The sequence below is a fragment of the Syngnathus leptorhynchus genome, chromosome 9, assembly GCF_054491065.1.
Source record: "Syngnathus leptorhynchus isolate UIUO chromosome 9, UIUO_Slep, whole genome shotgun sequence".
NCBI classification, from domain to species: Eukaryota; Metazoa; Chordata; class Actinopteri; order Syngnathiformes; family Syngnathidae; genus Syngnathus; species Syngnathus leptorhynchus.
In genome coordinates this window covers 8,266,925-8,291,981 of record NC_141203.1, presented here as the reverse complement: position 1 = coordinate 8,291,981, position 25,057 = coordinate 8,266,925, and the positions used below count along the sequence as shown (strand labels likewise).

Below are 25,057 nucleotides of genomic sequence, written 5' to 3'. Positions count from 1 at the left end.
TGGATGATAAGGCCTAAAAACCAAATAATATTTCAGGGTGAAATGAATTGTCTGAAATTAAATGAAATTTGAACCTTTGTATGGGGGGCGGGGGGAATAATAAAAAAAAATATTAAATAGATCATGCATACAAAAACAGTCCAAAGTATTAACTCTCATCTGATATGAAGGGAAAGTAATTCACATTATTTCCTGTTTTGTGTCATCCTCCGGAGGAAATGAAGCCACTCGTAGGAATTCAGTGTGTCCGTGTGTACGTGTGCGTGCGTGCGCGCATAGTGTGCTTGTGCGTGCGCGCATATAGAGTGTGTGTGCGCGTGCCTGGGAATGTGTGTGTCTCACATGCACTGCCCAAGATTCTGATAATCCTTTCCACCAAGCAATTGAAACACAATAAATAATAAAACTATTACATTCTGAGAGCATTTAAAATAATTTCTGGCAAACGAGGATTACTTCTGACTTACTCATGACAAAAAAAACGCCTAATTATCCATAATGGTTACATACTTTATTGTACCATGAATTTTAAAAGAGAAACAACTGTACATTTAATTAAAATGTTTTACCTGCAGAGATAATTTGGCATTTATATTTTCCAAGGCCTCTGCTATTCCTTCATTATTATTTTTTGGGGGACAAATAATAATGGAGAGCAGAGACGGCAAGTGAGAGAGAGGGGGGGGGGGGGGGGGGGAAGCCCGCTCCAACCAACAATTTACCCCACAAGTCCGAGCTGATAAGTGTAATAATTGCGAAGTTGTGAATCGGATGGCTGCCCTTGGGAGGGTCTTTTGAAGTGAAAAGAGGGGAAATAGGGAGAAGGAGGAGGGGGTGGTGGCTATGGTGGTTTGAGGAAAGTAATTAATTTCACCGAACGCGATTAGAAACACTTCAGACCTCCTCAGTGGCTCAAAATTGTTGCCAAATGCGACAATATTAAAGAGTGGGTTAGTATTTAAAAGGTGTTGGTGGTGGGTGAGGTGGGGCTAAAGGCAGGTGAGGCCATGCGAGGTGAACAAGTACGCCAAAAGATTTTGCGCGCCCGTGCGTAATGGGCTATTACGCGCGCATTAATAGAAATAAAAACGGACGCTTTTATTAGGGGATAAAGTGATCGGGGTAACACTGCGCCTTTTGAGCATCCTTTTAAAACGGGATGGGAATTTAGAGGGAGGAAAAGACAGGGGGGGGGGGTGAAAAGAAGTCCGTCGATCGCGTGCTGGTGGCGTTGTAGTGCGCATGCGCCACTAGGCACTTTCACTACCTGCCACACATGCAGTATTTCACACGGGGCTACGGAGACTTGTCAACCACTTGCGTGCGCGCTGCCGCTGGTGCTGGACGACACGCGGAGGACAACGCGACAAGACTGCGTGTTTTTCTACCCACTGTTGTTTTGCTTTAGCGTGGACGCGAGGATGAATAGGAGAATACAGCACTTATTTTAAGGAGTTCTCTTTTTGTTGCAGAAGATAATCGCGATGAAGAATTAAAGAATTAAGTAAGTAAACGACTCGTGTCCGCTTATTATGAAGTGCATTTATTTACGTGCGCGCGCGTTCATTCCTCTAGAGAGTTCGTGCCAAGTATGTCTAAACCGATGGATCACGTCAAACGCCCGATGAACGCCTTCATGGTGTGGTCCAGAGCCCAGCGGAGGAAAATGGCCCAGGAGAATCCCAAAATGCACAACTCTGAGATCAGCAAGCGGCTGGGTGCTGAGTGGAAACTTCTGACCGAGTCTGAGAAGAGGCCCTTCATCGACGAAGCCAAGCGTCTGCGGGCCATGCACATGAAGGAGCACCCCGACTACAAGTACCGGCCCCGGCGGAAGCCTAAGACCCTCATGAAAAAGGACAAGTTTTCCTTCCCGGTGCCCTACAACCTCGGGGAGCACGACGCGCTCAAAGTCAGCGGCATCTCCGCCGGAGGGTTACACGAGAGTATCATCGGCAACCCGGATAAGGCGGCGGCGGCAGCGGCGGCCGCGGCAGCGCGGGTCTTCTTCAACCCGTCCATGTCCACGAACCCTTACTCCTTTTTCGACCTGGGCTCCAAGATGAGCGAGCTCTCGCCGCACTCGTTCACCTACGCGTCCCCGCTGGGTTACCCGCCGAGCGCCGCCAGTGCGTTCGCGGGGAGCGGCGGCGCCGGGACGCACACTCACTCGCACCCGTCCCCCGGGAACCCTGGCTACATGATTCCTTGCAACTGCACGGCGTGGCCCTCCACCGGACTCCAGCCGCCCCTCGCGTACATCCTGCTTCCCGGGATGGGGAAGCCACAGCTCGAACCTTACCCCGCCTACGCAGCGGCGTTATGATTGACCCCGCGCGAGATTAAAACAAAACAAACTATCGATGAATTAGTTTGATTTACGCATGCACAAACTTGAACATGTGATGACGTGTGCATTTATCACATGTAGATGGATGATTGCCTTTATTTAAGGTCTCCGTGAGAACTCGCCAAACTTCTGCCAAATTACTCACGAAAGAGGGAGGGGGAAGGCGACACTATAATTTGCACCTGTTGGAGCTGGGACTGGTTCGTGGGTCCATCGTGGGAGGATTGTGACACACCTGCAAAACAAAAAAACATGTACAAAAAAAAAAGTCGGTTTATTTAGTGTTCCAAGAAACCCAAGCAAGGACATTTCACTAGCATCATGTGTACGTTTAGAGCAGGGGTGGGGAATCTTTGCAGTTTTGATAAAGTCATCCAGGGCCATACAAAATTTACAGTACAATGGATCAAAATGTTCATTATTCCAGACGATGCACCGTTAAAGGTTTTGGGACTTTTTATAACGGTTCCTTTACAATTGCATGGCCAGCCTGATCCAATGCTTGGGCCGTTTGTGGCCCACCGGCCTTGGATTCCCCACCCTTGATTTAGAGTTTTTAAACCCTTTTCTAGATGTCTGTAATATTTATTGTTTAGTGGACTCTATGGTGAGCAAATAAAAAGGACAAGACTGAATTTGCACATGAGACGTTTTAAGAGAACGTAATTTATTTTATTGCCCTTCAGACCCCGATTCAAACGCCCCCCTCCCAAAAAAAAAATACACACACACATTTTCCTCTTGTGTCATGTGCAGGGATTGCAAGAAAATCGTTTTTTTCTTTAAATAACTAACTCGTACATTTCTGTGTTTTCTTTTGTGTCACCTGTTGAGAAACGGATTACAAGAAAAATAATAATCATAACAACAAACCCGTATAGAATTAAAAAAGTATTCGCTTTTTGATGTGATGAACATCTTTTTTTCCCCTCGTTTTGTGAAGTCCAGGTGAAGTGTAAAAGACCCCCTCCCCGTAAAATGACCGCTTTTGTACGGTTTCAATGAGGGTGTATTTATTTAAAGTGCATGCACCTCTTAAAAGTGCATTTATATAATCTGAATTAAAAGGGACGTACAACCTGCTGATGTTCTCAACTACGTGTTTGTGTGTGTTGAATTTCAATCCAGGCCCCCTTTTACTAGATTACACTGGGAGATTAATTCATAAGGATCGGTGCGATTATGCAAAACTAATTTGGACAGTCCAGGGATAATTATCTCCGTCGCGGTTAATTAAACCCTTTGAGTGGCGCTCCGCGTTTGCAACACCCGTGGAACTTCCTCCTTGGGGGGACAGCCCACCCATCCCACCAACACCACCCACTTAAAAAGAATGCGCAAGGTGACCTCGTGGTGCGTTTACAAGACAAAAATATACAAAGATTTAATTGTATTAAAATGATATTTAAATCATTAGGTTTATTTAGGACATAATTGATATACCTGCAATTGTTAAAATCTTTCTCCGATGAATTCCATAAAAATTCGTCTTTTTAGCTCATTTTAATGACATTTTATCTTGCAAGAAATGAGAAAGCCCCCCCCCCCCACACACTTTTTTTTTTAAACTTTTCTCTTCCCTGGGAGGAAATGTGAAAGCCCTTTTTCTCCTTTTCTCTTCTCTGGGAGCGTTTAGACGGTCGAGGAGGTTTTGTTTGCGCACAAAACCCGGGTCGGGAGGTTTTGTGCGAGCGTTGTTTGTTGAAGTGGAGCTCGGAGAAAAGCGGCCGCTCTCTCTCATTGTGATGGAAGCAATCAGTGGTATTTGGAAAACTGTTAGCATTGTGCACTTCTTCTGTGTCCATTGTGCAGGATTTCTTTTCACAAGGTTTTTGCTCCCCCTCCCCGCTCGCTCTCTCTCTCTCTCTCTCCCTCTCTCTCTCAAGCGATCCAGCTGGACGGAGTGAATAGCGGTGCAATGTGTACACGCTTTGTCCCCGCAAGCCCTTCAAGTAGCCCACCCTGAATGGAGTGAGTTGACACTGCATGACAGTGAAACAACATAATAAAAAATACATGAGCGGATGAATAGAAGCAGGCGCATAAATAAATAAAATGGGTGGCCAAAACTGGATAAAGTGAATGACAAAACGGTGAAAGAAGATGATGGAAAAGGGTGGGGGGGGGGGGGGCAAAACGATATTTAACACGCCAGATTAGCATTAGAATGCCATCTACAAAGCAGAACAATTGATGAATGGGTTTACCGGCCAAGAAAGAAATGGACTAAATGCCTTTTGAATAGATGGCCTATGTTTTCTCAGTCTAAGACAGGCCCTGAATGGGGTAAGGTGGAGATGCAACTATGGAAAGAAGTGGGAGAAGAAAAGGCCTTCTATTAAAACGTTTTGCAGCCTTGGCTCCAAGGTCTTCAAGTGAATAAGAGGAAAGAGAAGGTGTGTGTGTGTGTGTGTGTGTGTGTGTGTGTGTGTGTGTGTGTGTGTGTGTGTGTGTGTGTGTGTGTGTGTGCATGCGAAAGGGGGGGGGGGGGGGTGCTCGGCATCGGCATCTCACCAAGGTTATGCATATGAGAAAATTATTATTGGAAATGAATGACAGGAATAATGGCACTTTGTGGCAAAAAAAAGAGACTAACATGGTCTTATCATAAAAGGTTCCAAAATTGAATTTGTAATGTGTAAAAAGTTGAATATTGGGGGGTTACAACCATAAAGCCATTATGTTGTGAAGAAAAAAACTGTAAGCTGATGAGAACAAAATATTAATAAAGGAATAAAGTCTGATGAGCAAAAGACTGCAACACTACAAGAAAAACATAAATAGAGGCATGATGTTACAAGTGTTTATTTAAAAAAAAAAAATGGTGGTGGGGGGTGCTTAAGTCTGTTTCAAGTTTGGTGTCACAAAAGATATATTTCAAATTCAAACTATACATTTTCCCCCTGGAGTCAAAGAAACTTTCCCAGCCTTCTCTTGCACACCTCCATGCATTCCTGAAAGAAGTCTTCCGGGATCATCCACAGCACCATCGCCGCTGCGGCACTCTTGATGTTCTCTATGTCCTCAAACGAGAACCCATTGAGCTTGAGGGATGCGGTTGTTGCTGTTGGGGGGGGGGGGGGGGGTTGTCCGAATAAAAACTACACGAAAACCAAGTCGGCTGAGTTGAGAAGTCATTCTATCTAGGGCACACTTAAGGGCAAACCTTGTAGTTTGGCTTCTTTTGTGACACCAGTCTTGCAACACACTTCATATGTGAAAAAAACTTGCAAGGGCAGAAAAACAAGTTCTATTGCAAGGATTTTTTTTTTTTTTTAATTTTTTTTTTAGAATCAAATCATAATGTTACAAGCATTGGCATATTGTTAAGTGAGACCTTGCAGGTATGAGAATAAGGCTTACATAATAAAGTTCTTAATACTCTTTAGACTAAAGTTGCAACTTCTACAAGAATAACAATAGACTGCTGAGTATAGTGCAACATCAGGTGAAAAAATATAGGTGAAAAAGTATCAGCAAGGGAAGGAGACGAGTCATAATGTGATGGGGGAAAAAAGTTGGAAGAATGAAGAAAGTAATATTTACCCCAAAAAATATATATTGCCAGAAACATGTCATACAAAATCAAAGTTGTAATAACTGGCAATCGATCTTTTCAGAAACAGTGGAGGCCACTCTTTGGCATGAAAAACTTAAAAAAGTGAAAATAGTTTCTAATAAGAGCAAAGTCTTTTGAGACCAAAAACTGGAGTCACAATATTGACTACAACAGGATCAGGATTTTATCAAAATGTTTTATATTGCCAAAAATGAAATTCTCCCAAAAACTATTAAAAATAAAAAGTGGTTCGGAAAGCAAAGTTGCAATTCCACGGAATTAAATTCTTAAAAGGCATAATGTCAGTATTAAGTTTTGAATGGGGGGGGGTAAGAATGTTCCTAGAATACAGTTAAAAAAAAAATAGTTCAGAAAAGTCATAAGGTAACGACAAAAAAGACCCAAGGTTACAAAAATCAGGATGGATTACAGTAGTAAATCACATTTTCAAGTGCAGCTTAAAAACACTCTCAGGAAGCTTCATTGCAGCTACGACCATTTTACATCAACGAGAATTTATTCTCAATGTTACTTTCTTTCCATAATTTATTTTTCCTTGTCATTGTGACCTCAAGTCACGCTGCGGCACGTGAGAAAAAGGCAAAGCCAAAATGATTTTGACATCTCTTTTCACTCACCTTGAGCACAATCAATCTTTTTTTTACAAAGATTTTTCCCTTCTTTCTCAGCAAAGGCAACATAAACTTTTGAATAGGAATAGATTTCCTTTGCACACTTAATCATTAATGTGCGTTTGGCCTTGATGTGAAGATGCTGAACATTGGAACAACTCAAGTGGTTGCTCTATAGCGCAGGAAATGATTCCGTTTTACTCTTGAAAGTAGATTTTTATGCCTAACCTTACAGCGACCAGTGCATTTGATTTTCTCGCATCGAGCAGAGTGTCAAGGCTGAATGGAGAGGGCGAGGAAACGCATTCAGTCAAGTCACCTGAGAAGGATTGCTAATTTCATTATGATGCCTATTTGTATTTAATTCATGACAAAACAGTTAAAAGTCCTAAAGCGCTCCATTTTACATTTGTCTTCATTTAAATGGGTTTCATATGTGTCATTCTTCCCACTGGCCACATCATTTTGTGTCGTTAAAGCTAATTATGCCCACGTTTGACTAATTCTATTCATGAGATTTATTTCTTCCCGGAAATAATAGTTCCATACCTTATTCAGCAGAAGCAAGAAATGCTGTCAGCATGATGCACTCCAGATCTTTGGGCTGGCAATTCTAAAAAAAGGAAGAAAGAAAAAATTAGCATGATTATATAATAATGTGTTCGACCGTTCGTGTTTTAACATGGCCTCCAGAGGATTTCAAAAATCAAAATTGTCTCTGTTAGGAAAATGTCTCCATTAATTTAGGACAAGTATACATAATTTACTGTGAGAATAGCAAACAAGCAAAAAATAAAACTCATGTATTTTTTTTCACAATGCAGTTCACTGCAATACAAAAAAAAATCCCATTCCAATGCCCTTATATGATTCGGCGTCAAAGCCTTCCAAAACATTTGTATAAGTGAGATTAAGGAAATTAACATACATCGGTATCAGCGGTTCAAGCGTGTTGACCTCAGTTGGAAGCACAATGGCTTCCCGTTCCCTAATTCGCCCCGAGGCCGCGCCATGAGCATGTGGATTATCACCTGACTTCAATGGCTTCAGATGGATCATTTGACTTTTTTTTTTTTTTTTCTTCTCTCACCTCCACGGACATGAATAAAACATCAATATGGTTTCTTTGAGGATATTTATTTTATTTGTTTGTGCATGCTCACCTGGTTGCATGTGTGTGTGCATATGTACACGCACACACTGTGAGAAAGCTCAAAGAGTATGATCACTGACTTCTTCCAGCTCATTTTAGGCAAATCAAAGTGTGAAAAGTCTCTCCTGCAGCAATATCTCTCACCATCATCGGCTCAGGTCAAGAATGTTTATGAAGGCCGCGTGTCATATTACCTGTAATCTCCACGCTGTGAACTGCTGTATTTCAGACTTTTTCGTGCTTCAAGGAGGGAAGGAGGAGAAGCCGGGGTAAAAAAAAAAAAAAAAAAAAAAAAAAAAAAAAGGGTAAATTATCTTGCATTGCACCTTACCACGACAGCCTAACGTGGCAAATCGAAGCCAGCCGACGGTACATGTCACTGTGCCCAAGGTCACAGGTAGAAATGAAAATTGTCTGCGTACTCTACAGGACCCCCTCCCCCTAATAAATATGGTACAAAGTCTCTGAAGTCAGGGTTTGCCTTCAAGAAGTTGCTTTAAAAGTAGCTCATACAATAAGTGCACAGAGTTCAGAGAGGATGATTCTTAAATTTGAGCGTAGAAGGCAGGTATCCTGGCATTACGATTTTCGTTCCACCAAATGCCGCATTCTATCTTTATCCTACGCTGATATAAGATATATCTAGACCATATTAGTGCTATTTTTATTAACTTATGATAAATATTTTTTGTATGTTTATTTTAATTCAATATGTGATAATAACCTACACACATTTGCCACACAATATGCACAGGGGAGTTTAATTTCTAGAGCAAAATATTCGATTTAAATAGATGATCCAGATCCATTTTTAAGAACATCACTAATTGTCAATTAAAAATAAAGCACAGTTAAAGCTGGTCTCGAAGGGTCTTTACAATCTGTGCAAAGACTCTACAGCACCCACTGCTGACAAAAGCGGCTCACTACAGTAATAACTTCATATTTGTATTCAGCCAATATCTCCACTGCATTAAGACACCAAGCCCTTTTGATATTTCGTACTACAGTGACTTAAATGCAATAACTCGAAGGGAGAAAAAAAGTCCACAGTGAGAGGTTCAATGGAATACTTTGACAAGAGTTTATGAAAAGATTGTATAGCCTCTTGATAGCCACTCAAATCATTTAGTTAATAAACCCAAACAAGAGCTAGAGAGAGAGTCATAGCATTATTCCATGAATCCATCAATAAATTAAAATAATGTCATGTGAGAAGCTTTAAAAAAATGTTCTTTTAAACAGATGTGACATTTTTTTGTTCCATTTCCAAATGACCGCTGGCAGAGATTGCCCGCTTTGGTATTAATTCTCAGGTTTTCAAGGAGGAGGGGGAGGAGGGGGTGTATAATATATATATATATATATAATTATAAATATATATATATTTATATATATATATTTATCATGAGAAGAAATAATGAAGTTGAAGAGCCGATGCCCTGAGGAGCAGTCGCAAAGAATTATATCTTTCTTTAACACAGGACACAGGCAAAAAGATAAGTACCTGTCACTTGGCGTACTTCTCGGCGACGCGTGCCTATCAAAGCGAGAGATTATTTTGCCCATTACCGCAAAAAGATCTGGGGGGCTCCAAGACTGCACCTTTAATGACAACACATCCACGAGCGTGCGAGCGAGTGAGCCCTTCATGCCAGCGGTTGTGTAGGCTTCCTCTTGCTCACTCCTCAAAGAAGAACTATTGCCAACATTCATTCACAGAGATTATTTCTTTGCTTTTAACAGGATTACAGGAGTGCAGCGCGCGCATTGTAATATCGCAGTTTAGCAGTCAAATGCTTGCAGACTTGTTGTAATTAACAGAATAGATGCTTGCCAAAAAGACATGTTGGCGTACGGATAAGCTTTTGGAGGGGCCGGACTTATTGTTGTTAGCCACTTTAAACTTCATGTCGGAATTCTTTTGCACTTTTTGAATGTCGATGACACACACTTACAGTATAGAAATTAATTAGAAGAGATGTGCCATTTTTTAAATTCATTTAAAGATGTAAATGAGGTCAAGATGGGAGCAAGGATGGAGATGCAGAAGATTTTTTTTCCAGGACTGAATACCAGTACGTATACCGGTCCTGGAACTTTGTGACACCTCTTAAAGTTGTGTCTCGTCATATTTCACTTTAAATTAATGGTTGTTTTGATTTGTATACTTGTGCGACAGTTAATATGAACAATAAGGTAAATTGAGTTTTATTGGGGTTTTTTTTGTTGGCTAACTCCTTACTGCCTTTTAACTACCTGTTACATAAGAAATTAGAAATGATATAGCTTTACATTATTTTCACAGTGATGACAATTGTGACTCTGCAACAAATTAATCCCAATCTAATTAATCTTTATGGAAAATCATATTCCAAAGACTAACTAATATAATAACAGATTATGTATTATGGACTTTGTAGGTTTGTGAAAGAAATGCCATATAATTAAACGAAGCTTTATTAAATAAAAAGAATCCAGCTGGAATTTAAAAAGAAAAAAACATTTCTTAGTGGCAATTTATTGAATTTGAAAGAAAACCCAGTGCATGTATTATCGCAGAGCAAGCCTCATAAAATATGCCATTAGTTCTACTAATGAACAAGCATGACTTCATACTTTGATTGGGAGCTAATGCAAAGTGTCCTCAGAACCAATCTATTATGAATGGTCTGAGTAGACAACACAAGCAGGCTACCTTGACAGTTTACGCATTCCCTTCAGCCAACGTGTCGCACTGAACCTTGTCCATGTTGTGTTGTCAGACAAAATGGGCTTACAAGAAGGTCTTACATGCCCTGATTGTCAATTTCTGCATCACTTGTGTGTGTGTGTGTATGTAAAAAGTGTGCAGTGCTATAATTTTGTCTATTAAAATGTTTGAATCATTGTCACATTGCCGAATGTCAAATACTCTCAAAGTCAAAGGAGATATTTGTTTCTAACAAGCGAGGACCAAGTCACTTGACTTTACTGCAAAGTTGTACTGATGACTTGGTGAAGTCGTTCTGACGTTTTTGGTAAAAGTCATTCGAACAACAATTCCAAGTCAATTTTATTTGACTTTTTATGGCAGTTTGAGACTTTTACAGATTTTCCACACTGCAGAGTAAGCTACTTACTAATTATCTAGCTTCCAAACAAATAAATACTTGGGTGTCAAACAAAAGGGCACGACGTTTGAGGGTTGCTGTTGACACCTCAGGAATTTTTAGCAGGTAAAGTGGGGCAATTGGAAGCGAACCAATTGCAAATATTACAGCACCATATGTTTTCTTCCCTTCCAAAGAGATGGAAGCTACGCTCTCACAACAGAGACACAAATGGACTTCAATGAGGAAAAGCGTACAAATGTCAGGAACAAGGCAAGAAGGTGTAAAAATATACATAGCTAACAGACAGCACTAAGAGATTTATGTATGTAGGGCGTGAAAAAAAGAGACACAGCCGACGCCTGGTGCTGTCAGCCTGGTTTCCGTGTTGCGTCATTCAACAGTGGCGGTGTACCGTGAGGCCAAATATGGCAGAGGGCTCTATTTAGTGATCTCTCGTCACGCAAACAGACGTCGGGATTGTTGGATGTTTGTAAACAACTTGAAAATATTCCCCACTCTTAATTTGATGCTCAATGCATCTTGACAGTTCATTCCATTCAAGTGGCGGTAAGATCACGTGTCACATGTCACTTCCTTTTCAGCAAGTTAGTTTACTAGCGAAACACTAATAAGTCTCTGTCGTCTGGGTAATATTATCGTCCGGGTCCGACCCGCTCTCACCTTTTTAGCTCTACGGCCATGATGCCGAGCGGTGATAAAAGCTCATGTGTGTACATAAAGCCGGCGGGCCCTTGACAAAGTAACATGAACACTTGGAAGGGATACTGAGACAAAGCTCATTGTGCCTCCTAAATTGCTGAACGGCTCCAGGGGCTGACATTTAAAACACAACATTGCCAAACACACACACACATTAAATGCAGAAAAGCCAAGCAGGTTGGCTCTGAGCGAAACCTGAAATTCAAGTTCCTGGCGACGGCGGCTGACCCAAATTTCCCGGCCCCTTCTTCTCCTATACGTGCTTGTGCAAGCCCGGGGCCTCGGGGTGACATATCCCTTACACAAGGATTGCCGGTGCATTTACATGCAAGCATGCTTAATGAGAGATCAACAGCAGCAAAGCGCTTTGAATATAAAGCTTTCTTGTCCAAAAAAAAAAAAAAATAATATAATGAGCGAGCGATTGATCCATACTCAAACAAACCGGTTTGCTGAGCTAATACCAAAGCCAGATTACAGCCCGTGCCAAAAGTGCCCTGGCGTGCGACGCCTTTCGCTTTCAGGGTCCCCAAATTTGTCATCACATTAGCACATGGTCAAGGAGTACATGCGAGCACTAATCTGCTTTCCTGCACAATTAGTCTCCTTGAAGAAGGGGGTAGACTGACAGCCTGGGGGGGTAGGGGGGGATAAGAAGAAAATCACTGAGTTTGTCATAAAATGGATGGATTATTTACAGCCGGTCCAATGTAACAGTCGAAGGTTCTTCCCTCTGCCCCTCACCTACTAAGTCCTCACATTGGCTTCTTTTAGTGTGCATTGATAGAGCCTAACAAAAGAGGTTTTAGTGAATTTGGGTGCTCACAGGCGCTGTCAATGTGTTTTAGCTGAGAAGAGCAGACGGCGGAGGACAGGCAAGTTTTCCTTGAATAAAATATTAGATAATTTCATTTCAAACTATGGGCAGACAGAGAGAACAAAATAGCAGGAGGGATGGAGAAAGGAAATGTTTTTGTGTGTGTGTGGGTGAAAAGAATAAAAAGAATTCAGTGCTGCTTCTTGCAAGAGGGGAAAAAGAAAAAAAAAAACATTGATGACACCCAGTTCCATTCTTCCACTCTCCCCTTTCTCTGCTCCTCGCCTCGCAGCACGGCGGGCTAAGCTGGGAGCTGTAATGTCATTAAATTGCAAATGCTTTTTTTTTCATTTCCGACACACACTGTTTACTTATCTGGCAAAAACATATGTTGGAAGGAATCCGTTAAATTCTGCCCATTGCCTTGGGTGAAAGTGCAATAGAAACGGGCCCACTGAGCTCCTTCTGTCGTCTCCTTTTAGCACTTTGCCTTATCTACAAGGCTGCTTAGCAGCAAACTGGCGAGTTCAATGAAAAATGAAGATACAGAGCAAGATTGGGGAAGAACAGTGACGGGAGAAATGCTTGGAGAGAGGGTCATCCCATTCCTCTCCATCTGCATAAATGACTATTTTTAAGGCATCTGGGGCGTCTGTATATTTTTCTCACTCTGCCACACATTTAATTTCACGCCCCGTGTTCTGAATATGCTTAAATGCATATCTCTGATGCACCTTTAAGCCAGAGGAAAGAGGATGGGGCGGCGTGGGGAGGGGGGGGGGACGGTGGCAGTGGCAGGGGAGGGTACGAAAGCAAAATTAAAGATAAAATGGTGTGATTTGCACTACAAGTCTATTACTTTATGGCATTTACATATAGTTTACCTCTGCAATTCCAAGATTTTTCACCCCCCCCACCCCGAACACACAGCACACCACTTTGCTATCAGTATAGTTGGGCATGTATAAATATGTATAAATCTTTGTTAAGCAGGGGGGGAAGGAAATAGAAAGTTTCAAGGGTGCACTTTCTTGCCTCAACTTCTTCCTCTTGGTGCCGTGACGCTGTCAGCAGACCCGCTGGGCGTGTTCTGGCCCAACAAAGAGCCGTGAGGGGCTTCGAGCACTTTGTGCATCGTGATCCCCCCCCCCCCCCCCCCCTCGTGCCTCATACCCTCTGAGTGACTGAGGGGTTGGGGTGGGGACCCTTTTGCCTATCAGACACCGTTTCAGCTTTGGATGTGGCTGTTGTAGTGAGAAAATGAATAATTCTGAGCATTTGTGGATTCAATGTTTTGGGGTTACTCTGAGCAGTCATGGGACCCCCACATGGCCCGAGGCCCACTGGTTTCCCACCACTGCTGTAGAAGAAGGGCCTTATCACGTGTGTGTGTGTGTAGCCCTCTAGCATGGACATGTCATGCAGATAGACCGACAGAGTCCTTGTGATGAATAGCCTCGGTGAGTCTTCTATCAGGTGCTCCGGCGGCGGTGGCAAAGACTTTCAAACCCCGCCCCTTTCAAGGATGAGGATTGGCCGGGAGGAGAGTGAGAAAAGGACAGAGAGAAACTATTCAGGGCACGATTCCTTCCCCTCATTGTCTGCCCGCTTGGATTTGAATGCGCTCGCTCAAAAGCGGACGAGAGAAGCGCTTGAGTCGGCCGCATTGTTGCCTTTCTCTCTGCGCTCTTTTCTATTTGCAATTAAATGCATTTCACATGGAACAACTGTACGGAGCACGTTGCAGATAAGGAGGAGGAGGAGGAGGAGGAGGAGGAGGAGGAGGAGTGTGTGTTCCATTGCCTTTAACCTCGTTTGTAATGCCTTTGCAAATTTGGAGTGCTCTTATTGTAAAAAAGTAGGCAATCAAAACAGAGAATTTGAATAGAAAATGCCACACAGCTAAAAGCATTGCTTCAATTAAATTTAAATTGCTTTTAGAATTCTCGTCTTTAAAGGAAGCAGCAATCTTAGTGTTGCAGTTCAAGGGCTTTACGTGCAACATTGTGCTCACACAGCCACATCTCACACACACACACAGAGGTCCCAAGAATTGGGATGAGATCAGTCAATTAGAATTAATGTCATCTGGTCATTTACAGCTAAACACCCTCCACATCGCATTGTGTTTGCTTTGTGTGCACAGTGTCGACTGCAAAAACCAATCTCATCCCGCAGACAGACACGGCACTTTTTTTTTTTTTTTAAGGATTTGAACGCTGTAAATAACTCCCAAGCTCTCTCTTACGAGGTTTACCCCTGCAGCACTTTGTAACTTATCAGGGCCTCCTTGTGCTTCCTCTAATGCCGGCATTATGCTCAAATGTAAATGGGTGAAGCTGCCAGAGTGGTGGGCGGGAATCACTCAAGAAAGACTCACTCAAGGGGTCTAGCCAATATTCCGATTGGGGTACAGAAAAAGGCAATACACAGTATGGTTTTATTTATTTTTTATCTTTAAAGACACCACTTACAGTAGCACTGTTCTGTTATAATCTTGTTCTTGATTGAGATCTTTCATTGAAATAAGAACGTGTGTGACTCGAGAAGATTATAATCCATCAATTAATCAAGCAATGAATTGATGAAATTGATTTGTTTTTTGATTATCTGGAAGAAATTGAAGCCAAACTGAGTGGGCTACTTGGCTGTAACCAGCAGAGGCGCTGTTGAGTCACTGTCACTTAGATTTTGACTCAAAGTAGAAGAAAACTACGATTTCAACATATTAAGAATATTTCCCTTATTTCATAAAATTAGTTTACCTTCATATAGGTTTTTGGGTTTAAGTAAATACTCAAACTTTTGAAATAATATATTAAATTGAATGAACACTTAATTAATGTGCTATCTAAAATATATCTATTTTTAAATATCACGTTTGTGGAATGATTTAATCCCGAATACGTAGAGTTGGTGCTGATAAAGTTTTATTATTAGCATTAAAAAATATGACTCTTGTATCCCTACATATGTGCAAAAACAAACCCCACCCACAACAGTTAAACAAATGTATCCCAAAGTCTGTGAAAACGACACTTGCACCCAACCCAACTGAGGAAAACTTGGAATATATTCTTAGTGAATGAGGCCCAAGGCTCTGTTTTGTACTTGTAATTTCCATCTCTAATGGTACAAGAGACTGATTAGTAATTAGGACAGCCTCATTTAAATGCATGTAATGAGTATTATAGGTTTCTGTTCTACTGCTGAGCCGGGATAGGATCTTCACATTGAATTTTAACGCATATTGACCTCTAACGACTCGGTTCTTCATGTCCTCGAATTGGCTTCGTAGCGTAATGACTTTATCGTGGGATCTCACAACTAATTGACCTCAAGCGTGTTTCCCAGCATAACTATTAATCTTATTTTCCAGTGAATAATTTGGGAAATGGCTCTCGCAAACATCCACGTGCACACACACACACGCAGACAGGCGGGCAGGCTGCTCATGGTGGAATGTGTGGCCCCTAGATATTAATTTAGAGATGGATAGGAGTCTTAAAGAGGATTAAAACTCTATACAGGCTACTCATTTCACATGGCTGCCTACCACCCAGGCTACTGTGTTGCGCTCCCAGACGTCGCTCGGCATGGTGGACATTTTAAATGGTGACAGTTAAAGTACAAAGATGTCCAATCCCAGACTATTTCATGGCATATTTGGCCCGGGCATCCTGAAGGAAATTCAAACTGGCAGGGTTTGACAACGAGTGGCCATGCACCAGACACGGCAACACTGCTCTCCTGCGAATGTCTATGGTACTACACCACCTTTCCTGTCCTTCCCCAGTCAAAACACTGTAATGCTATCCTTACAGGGACAGCCTGACACACTAAATAAAAAGAAAAACATTTACAAAAGCAATGACTTCAACCTATTTGTGAATACAAATTGAACAGTGTCTATGGACCACTATGATTATAAATGTATAAAGGAATAGCTCTAAAATAGTGTCAAGCAAAACAGAATAAATTTTTTAATGGCAGATTTTTTTATTTGCCTATCGATAGGAGTCTTAATTCCACTGACAGAATATTTCTGAACACTTGAGTATTAGTATTCATATATGTTGCTGTAAGATTTACATTGGATCTTTAATGTGAAGGACTTTAGATTGTTTGTTTAATTTGTATTTAATTCAATTTATTTAATCCCAAATGAATGCTATTTTATACGAATATAGGCAATGTTTACACCCTTCATTATTATGTCTCAAATTCCATAAATTTCCCCACCTTGTTTCTCTACAGCTCTTTGGCACCAATCTGTGAAATAAAATGCACTATATATTTGCATACTAGTACAAAAATATATACATTTATATTTTTTTTTCTTCCAAAGCAACAAATGTAGGCGCTACATGCCATCACCGTTCAAAAATATTTGTCAAAATACTGCAATAGCAATCGCACTCTATATGGAAAGAGTGGAGAGCAACATTTTGAAATGCCTAGTGGTAATTTTTCAATAGACAAGATATAATTTTGTGTTTGGAAATCAGTTTTAGCGATTTGTTTTTCCGCACGCACACACACGCGCGCTTTAGCTTCAATTTTACAAAGCAAAGCCCTAAATGCACATCAAAGATTTTCTTGTCTTGCATTTCACCTTAACATCTAACTTGAAATGCTGCTTATCTTTAATTTAATTTGATTTGCCTCAAACCTGCACATTGGCTCACACCTTTATCAGTGGCACGGTGAGCCGCAAAACCGTGACCAATCCGAATCATATCACAATCACGGTTGATTTTGACACCTTGAGAGTCTCTTTGCTCTTCCAGACACCTTATAAAAAGCGTAATCAACATTCCAGTTGACTCCGGGCAGGAATTCTTCTAATCCCCATCAGTCCAGTGAAGCTCATGAGGCCTCTTGGGTAAAAGACTCAGCGGTCACAAGAGCTTTTCTCAAGGCGCCATCGTGTTTTGGTATTACTATATCCTGAGATGATGGACTATTTTATGTTTATGTTATTTTTTATGGTTAAAAAAAAAATGTCGGTAGGGAATAGGAAACAAAATCAAGAGTGAAGCTGTGACCGTAACCTTTTCTTAACATTAGATTGGTAATTATTGCACTATTGTTGTACAACAGATACATACAAAAACAAATGATGACATGAGTCGCAATGAAACGTGGGTGGACGTGCGATTGCCTTTACATAAAAGCAATGAGATCAAACGTCTTAATGATTCTTTCCTTGTTTGTAATTCTGACGTGGTCTAGTCTGCCTTTCTTGCTTTGAATTCCAAATTCTGCGTAAGAGCGTCAGCAGTCACAAGACGTGCGGCTGAAATGCAGAGAGACAGACTCGGGGGTCAACCATAATGTAGTCACAAGTGCGACAGAAGGGATGCTCAAGGAAATCTTGTGATGCACATAAGTGAGCATATGCAGAACATTGCCGGATGAAAAATTCAGGACACGATGCTTTGAAATGGAGGGGAATCCACATACAATTGGCTGGTGTTCAAAAACAAGCGTGCACATAAAACACACACTTCACAATAGATATTTCCTTCGAGAAATGTCGCCTCTTTTTGAGATGCAAACGAGCGTCTGACTTAGAAGCTGGATGTTGTGCCACGCACTTGTGTAAAGGCGACTCGGTTTCTCCAATGTAGAGGTCGTTGAACTCCTCGCTACACTGCATCACAAAAACAACATTGCTGAGCTTTCGTCTTGGGATTTTGTCTTTGGGGTGAACCAGCTTTTGTCAGAGGGTGTTAGTGGGTTTGAAATACACTGGTATGTATAGTTTGGAGAAAATCCTTCTGAATTTGAGACAAAGTCCAATTGGGGGTGAAGTTTTTTTTTTTTTTTTTGGCATTTTGCTGGACAAGGGCAGACAGAAGAGGGGGTTTGAGGCATTGTGCGCTCTTGTGAACAAAAATTACATTACGCTACCTGCGCCTTAATTAGGACCTGTTTTTAGCATGTCTTTAATCTAGTCTAGTCATGGTCAACAAAATGCCAGATTAAAAAAATAAAATCCAGTAATCTTTTAAAAATAAAATTCAACATAAACATGTTTTTTTTCTATTCCAGAATAAGATTGATTTGCTTCAAATGTATTGATTAACATATTGCTGTATCAAAATATGACAAACAAATGTGTGATTCCCAACACATTTGGAAGCTAGCGTTCCACCGTCATCAAGGACCACATGAATTGCATGAAAAACATGAAAACTGAAAGATTCTTGGAAAATCCTTTCCTGCCCTTATGTTATCTTTACAAAGCTTTGATTGAAAGGACAACAGTTGCTAAGAGCATTATCCTGTTATTTTGTGCACTTATGTTAACCCACTTATTGTTTCTAAAATGTTAATCTGATTCATCTTTTTCAGAGAACTTATTGAATATAGTCTTGATAAAGTTCATTAAAGTCTTATGCCTAATGGGCCCTTCAGGCAAACATGTTTCTCAGTCTCGCTTTTCAGCTCGCCTGTCAGGTGATGGTCACAAGACCAACTAGTCTAATCCCACCCAGCTCTACTAAAGCTCCAACACAAAATAGTGCGGTCCTTAATGTGTGTGAAACCAATTGCAACACAAGATGACTAGACTTTAAGTGCCATTTCCACAAATTTTCTCCACATCTAATTTGAAGATACACAACCAGGGAGGGAAGCCGGACTCTAGTTGATCGACAAGCTACGGACAAGAATAAACAAGCGGGTGGAAAATGACGGTAGTTTTACTTTTTAGCCTTTTTTGCTTATTTCTGCGACCCGGTGAGGCTCAGTTCCCTCGAGCGTGCTGCACCGTGGAGGGGATTGTGTCCAAGCAGTGCTGCCCTGCTCTGGGCTCCGATTCTGCAAACATATGCGGCACCCTGACGGGGAGAGGAAACTGCACCGCTGTCCGAGTTGACACCAAACCCTGGGGAGGTCCGTACAGGCTCAGGAATGTCGATGACCGCGAGAGATGGCCCACCAAATTCTTCAACCAGACTTGCAGGTGTAATGGTAAGTCCAATTATTGTATTATATTTATTGATTATTGCAGTAATCAGATCACTCATAATTAAATGAATACTTTTTGGGTGTTTTAGGCAACTTTGCTGGCTATAACTGCGGGCAGTGTAAATTCGGCTGGACGGGACCAAACTGCGACCAGAGGAAAGCTGCCGTCATTCGCAAGGACATCCTGACACTGAGCCCTGCAGAACTCCAGGAATTCCTGGATGCCCTGCAACTGGCTAAAACCACCATCCACCCAGATTACATGATTGCCACTCAGCACTGGCTGGGCCTTCTGGGGCCAAATGGAACAGAGCCCCAGTTTGCCAACATCTCCATTTACGATTTCTTTGTGTGGCAACACTACTACTCTGTACGAGATACTCTGCTTGGTGAGTAGTCACTATAATCGCCACATTCAAAATCACTGATTAATTAAAAGGAGCGTCGGATAAGGGAATCCACAAAAGTTGACTAGAAGGCAACTGCTTTTCTTGCTTTGAAAGGCTTCAATGACATTACGCTATATCAAACAATTAAATGAATTATGCATAAACTACTGCAAATAATCCATTGTTGCTATCGGCCTGTCCTCAGCCCCCATCAGTATTGATATTGATGTCGTCTAAGGTCTTAGCAAATACTTTTAGGAGCTGTAGTCTGCTTAAACCAAATGTTTTGCTCTGACCTCTTTTTAATAACAAAATCTGATTTTTCGTTTTTGCTCTATGTCCCCGTAGGTCCCGGTCGCCCATTCAAAGCCATTGATTTCTCACACAAAGGACCTGCATTCATCACCTGGCATAGATATCACCTCCTCAGCTTGGAAAGAGACTTACAGGTACAAAAACATAGTTTTGCTGGAAAAACCTGACGTAAAGGTTTAGATGGTTCCCTTATTACATACAAGATGTTTATTTTAAAAATAAAGAGATGCAAGCAACGTGTAAGCAGAACGAGTTAGGGTTGTGTCAATCCCAAATTTGCCTAATGAAGCACACGCATTAAGCGTCTTGCAAAGGCATGCTAATACCGATTAACCCCTAATTCCTTGTTTCCCCTACAGAGGCTGACTGGCAATGAGAACTTTGCAGTACCTTTCTGGAACTTTGCAACCGGGCAAAACGATTGTGACGTGTGCACAGACGCTCTGCTGGGAGGCCGAAACCCCGACAACCCCTCCCTCATCAGTAGCCAGTCCAGATTCTCGAATTGGGGTGTGGTGTGTAACAGGTCTGCACTGAGATTTGTATTCTTGTTGTTAGTTTTTTTAATATTTTACATATTTTTATGACAAATCTGCACCGAGAAACAAAGTATTGTGCTCATTGCAGTTTGGATGACTACAATCGCCTGGTGACCCTTTGCAATGGCACCAATGAGGGTTTGATTCAGAGAGGTGTGATGAGAGGAGCTAACGCAACTATGCCCACCATGAGTGATGTTCGCAGTTGTCTGGGTATCCGGGACTTTGACAGCCCTCCATACTTCAGCAACTCTTCCTTCAGCTTCAGGTGGACTTTTGAAATAGAGTTTCAGCCACCCGCAACTACACTGCACTCTGTTACCAAAGGTTTTGATACACAGAAACGCCCTGGAAGGGTATGACAAGCCCGACGGCGAACTGGATGAAACTGTCAACAATCTGCACAACCTGGTCCATGCGTTGCTCAACGGAACCAGCTCTTTGCCCCACTCTGCTGCCAACGACCCCATCTTCCTGGTCAGAGTCCAATTTCACAGCGTGCTCAGAAGTCAAGCGCTAGGGGGTGTTGAATTCTGACCGCTTGCCTTTTAGGTTCTCCACGCTTTCACGGATGCCATTTTTGATGAGTGGATGAGGAGATTTGTCCCTTCCAATGCCACCTTCCCGGATGAAATGGCCCCCATCGGTCATAACCGAGACTACAACATGGTTCCGTTCTTCCCTCCGATCACAAATGAAGAGATCTACATACCATCAGAGCAGTTGGGGTATTCCTACGCTGTTGACTTTGAAGGTAAGCAAGTGGCCAATGTCAGTTTATTTATCAATTCTGCCCATACGATAAAACCTCAAACTTACTGCCACTATCACAGAACAGTGATGCTGCACAAGTCTAAAAACATGTTTTTTAAATAAATAAATAAATAAATCTGGAGAAATAAATAAACACATTTGGAGAAATAAAAACACAGATGACAATAGTACATACAATCCCCAAAAATATGAGTAGATGTCCTAGCTGACAGGTGTCAAACTTGATGCCCACAGTACAGATCCTGCAAAAGGTTGCCACATTTTTTTCTGCACGAAACTAACCACAAAAATAATAAGCAAATGCATGAAGTATTTTTTACTTGCAACCAGTTTTGCAGTGTGAGCAGGCCAAGTCATTGCAACAAACCAAACGCCACAAAATGTTCAACACTACCAGGAATCGTCTGTTATATTCAACCCACATCTATGCAACTCTCTTTTAAAAGTCATAGAGCCATGACGTCACAGCGGCCCCATATTAGAAATAAGAAGCACTTCCTACCGTGTTAAAATGTTTGCAAAGATGATCGACATGCATGCACAGCTGTATCCACTATTCCTTCCAAAGAAGAAGAAAATATATTTCCGTCATGCTGCACAAGCTCCTCCAAAGACTCGCTACCTTGCCAATTGAAGGTGCACCTGTAAACAAACCGCATATTAATTCCATAAGAAACTGTTCACGGGAAATCTAAAGGGGCTAAATAGATGAAAATGAGCGATTAACATGTAGAAAAAAAAAATAAAAAAATGTTTAACTTTTAACATGTACAATGTGTGTGTACCTGGTCAAGGTGTTTTTTTTCTATGACGCAATTCCACGCTTCACATACGTGAACCGGAAACTTTTTCTTTTTTTATATATGTGCGTGTTTCTATATTAATATCTGTATACATAGAAATAGTGAGACAATGAAATATAATTTCTGCATTAAATTGCAAATGATGAATATGTTGTCTTCGTCTTTGCATTCTTTCAGACGCAGGAGGATCAGCAGTGTTTGTGGTGGGATCAACTCTTGGGGGAGTCTTCATCGGGCTCCTGGCGCTCCTCCTTATCTTTGTGCTCTACCTTCGCCAGCGCAGAAACACAGGCTTCGAACCCTTGATAAAAGCGGACTTCACACACAGGAAGTACACGGACGAAGCGTAGATCCCCATCAACTGATAACTATCACTGTAGAGCAGGGGTGGAGAACCTATGGTCCGCGGGCCTGAAATCTAGATCAAACTTGTCCAACACAAAAACTGAAATGGTCCCTCATAAGAACAAGGTTCTCAATCCCTGTTGACAAGTCACATATTTTGAATGAGAAAATTTCACAGTGCATTGCCAAATATAGTCACATAAAGAATATATACTAAAATGTATCCCATTGATTTATTTACAAATTGATTTACTTTAGTGTGAAATTTGGATCTGTTAAGTTATAGTACACAAAATATAGGTTAATTGTGCCTTCTGCCATCTAGTGGACAAACAATTAATTGTCACTACGTTGCCGGCATAAATTGATGAACAGCGATACATTTATTTGTAGGAAATCATTTTTACGACCTGATGAGCTCTCACGGCACACTTCATCGTGATGGGGAGTCACTGTTGTAGATGAATGACATGCAGAAACAATTAAAATCATGTAATAAATGAACACTTTATAATGCTTGAAATAAATTTAAAAAAATCACCGCAAATTTATGTCAACTATTTAGAAATAAATAAATTATTTTATCATTCCAGAGTCATCACAAATGAGAACCTATCGGAATGTTTTTACAAATATTTATTCTTAAGAACAGTACAAAAACACTGAATGCAATCATCCTCTTTAATTAATTGCATTGTAAGGCATATTAGCTCAATGGCTTGAAATCAAAGTCAAGCTGAGTTCATTTGAATGTACCGTCATATAACAACAATGCACTGATGAGAAATAAAAACAGTGACTTGAAGCATTTCCATCTCTGGATATATTTTTTTCCCTCATCCTTTTATTGCAAAAATATTACCATTAAAGGTTTGATGATACAAAACATGAGAGCACTATTCATTATAAAGAATCTTTTTTTTTTTTTTTTTTGAATGACACACTGTACACTTGAAAAGTCCTCGCTGATATGTTCTGAAATGGACGCATACAGAGGCTGCTTTTGGTCGGCCAGGCCCCCCGACACCCTCGACAATCCGCTCTAGTGACTAGACCCATTCTGGCCTGTCCGCTCTGCACTCTCCATGGATTCTCATTTCACAGGTGACTGTGGATCCAGCCTGCCTGGGCTGCACACACACACACCAACGTTCAGGCTTCACAAAACACGTTCAGGGGCCCCTTTTCTTTGCATTTTGTTGCACTCTTTTCTTTAGTTTCTGCATTATTGTGCTAGTGCAGCTCAAGAAATGGCACAAATAGAAATCAGTAGATGCTGGACATGGGTGTTTCAAGATTCAAATTCAAAACATCTAACCAATGAGCATCTGATGTTAATTTAACATTCATTCAGTGTCTTGCCACTGAAATATTTCTGTATGGTTGCATGCTTTCCAGACTTATAATAGAAATAGCCTTCAACTTATTCTTATCACTGGGAATTTCAAACATACAAATTATTGAATAGCAAGATCCATTTATGGTGAATAACAGGTTGAATTTTTTGGGGGGAGGAGGGGTGCGTTTTATTGAAAAGAGCTTCGCTAATAGTGAGCAAATAATTTTCAGCATTTATATTTTTATGGACAGAATGCCTGTATTTTCAATGGATAGACGCGAACAACAATTAGCCTTGTGGATAAATACAAAATGGCAATGGAGGCACGGCAGCCAAAACTGTCTTCTCTTAAAACATCTTAACATACAAACAAAAAAAGAATGTTTGGAATATTTTGCAGAAGGTTTATGAATATGTTGCAAGGCAAATGGCAAACTCAAGTATAGTACAATTTTCCCTTTTGTATGGCATGAGGCCAGACTATTAAGACATACTTCTTTTGAGAATATGATAGGTGAATAAAAAAAACGATGTAAAATGAAAGCAAATTCATTATTAGCGCTGATGATTTCATGGAAATTAAAGTTGCATGTTAAACTCTGTCACTCCTGCCATTAAATTGTTTGAATCTGATTTAAATGTTACATTGAACACAACTGTACCACTTGAAGTCATCAATAAGCACATTTTTAAAAATGATCTTAAACACACACACATATACTTTTTTTCCTTAACACAAAAAGTCAAAACAATCAAAGTGCGTGCTATTTTCTTCCACTTGGGGGCAGACATTGCTGCCTGACATTTATGTGCAAAAAGTTGTTGCCTTCTTTTTTTCCTTGAATAAAAAATAGTTTTAATCTCTCAAGCGGAGATTGTAGGGCCGGCCGGCTTCAGCGTCGAACAGAGGAACCATGTTGTGAACTATCAAGTCAATAAATGTGCATTCTTTGGGAAAGTGGGAAAATTGATGCGTGACTGACTTGACTTGTTCAGTCTGAATCCTGTGTGGAAAAACTCGTCCCCACCTGTTTCCCCCTGCATTATCTCCAATGTATTTGGAGTAGCACAACCAAGAAGGCCAGTGCGGTTATGAGGCCAGAGGGGGGAGCGTGGGACGAACAAGTGCCATCTACCGGACCCCTCCGGTCGGCTTCCACGCCCGGGGCTTCAGGAGGGGCCACATCTGCCTCTGTGGGGCAGGCCTCTGTGCAGCCGCTTCCGCTGCCGGAGCCGCTGCCCTCGTCGC

At 41.3% G+C, this 25,057-nt stretch overlaps 3 protein-coding genes and 1 long non-coding RNA gene across 5 annotated transcripts in view; 2 read left to right on the top strand and 2 right to left on the bottom strand.

Moving 5' to 3' along the window:
* Window positions 1-22,081, bottom strand: part of LOC147050981 (uncharacterized) — a 25,460-nt gene extending 3,379 nt beyond the window's left edge. Inside the window, exons 1-3 of the long non-coding RNA XR_015067232.1 lie at window positions 21,824-22,081; window positions 7,091-7,154; window positions 2,533-2,585 (exon numbers count right to left, since the gene is read on the bottom strand). This is a non-coding gene — a long non-coding RNA (uncharacterized LOC147050981). The remainder of the gene's footprint in view (window positions 1-2,532; window positions 2,586-7,090; window positions 7,155-21,823) is intronic.
* On the top strand, window positions 1,349-3,432 carry sox21b (SRY-box transcription factor 21b). Its single transcript, XM_085919786.1, has 2 exons — window positions 1,349-1,504; window positions 1,576-3,432. The coding sequence occupies exon 2, from the start codon at window positions 1,592-1,594 to the stop codon at window positions 2,324-2,326; it is 735 nt and encodes a 244-aa protein (XP_085775912.1). The 5' UTR covers window positions 1,349-1,504; window positions 1,576-1,591; the 3' UTR covers window positions 2,327-3,432.
* On the top strand, window positions 18,797-23,274 carry dct (dopachrome tautomerase). Its single transcript, XM_085919784.1, has 8 exons — window positions 18,797-19,307; window positions 19,394-19,693; window positions 20,042-20,142; window positions 20,368-20,534; window positions 20,636-20,815; window positions 20,889-21,024; window positions 21,100-21,301; window positions 22,302-23,274. The coding sequence occupies exons 1-8, from the start codon at window positions 19,025-19,027 to the stop codon at window positions 22,472-22,474; spliced, it is 1,542 nt and encodes a 513-aa protein (XP_085775910.1). The 5' UTR covers window positions 18,797-19,024; the 3' UTR covers window positions 22,475-23,274.
* LOC147050978 (glypican-6-like) overlaps window positions 23,150-25,057 on the bottom strand; it is a 59,046-nt gene continuing 57,138 nt past the window's right edge. For both annotated transcript variants that reach the window (XM_085919783.1, XM_085919782.1), the window contains exon 9: window positions 23,150-25,057. In XM_085919783.1, coding sequence (XP_085775909.1) covers window positions 24,852-25,057 — 206 coding nt within the window. In that variant the 3' untranslated portion in view covers window positions 23,150-24,851.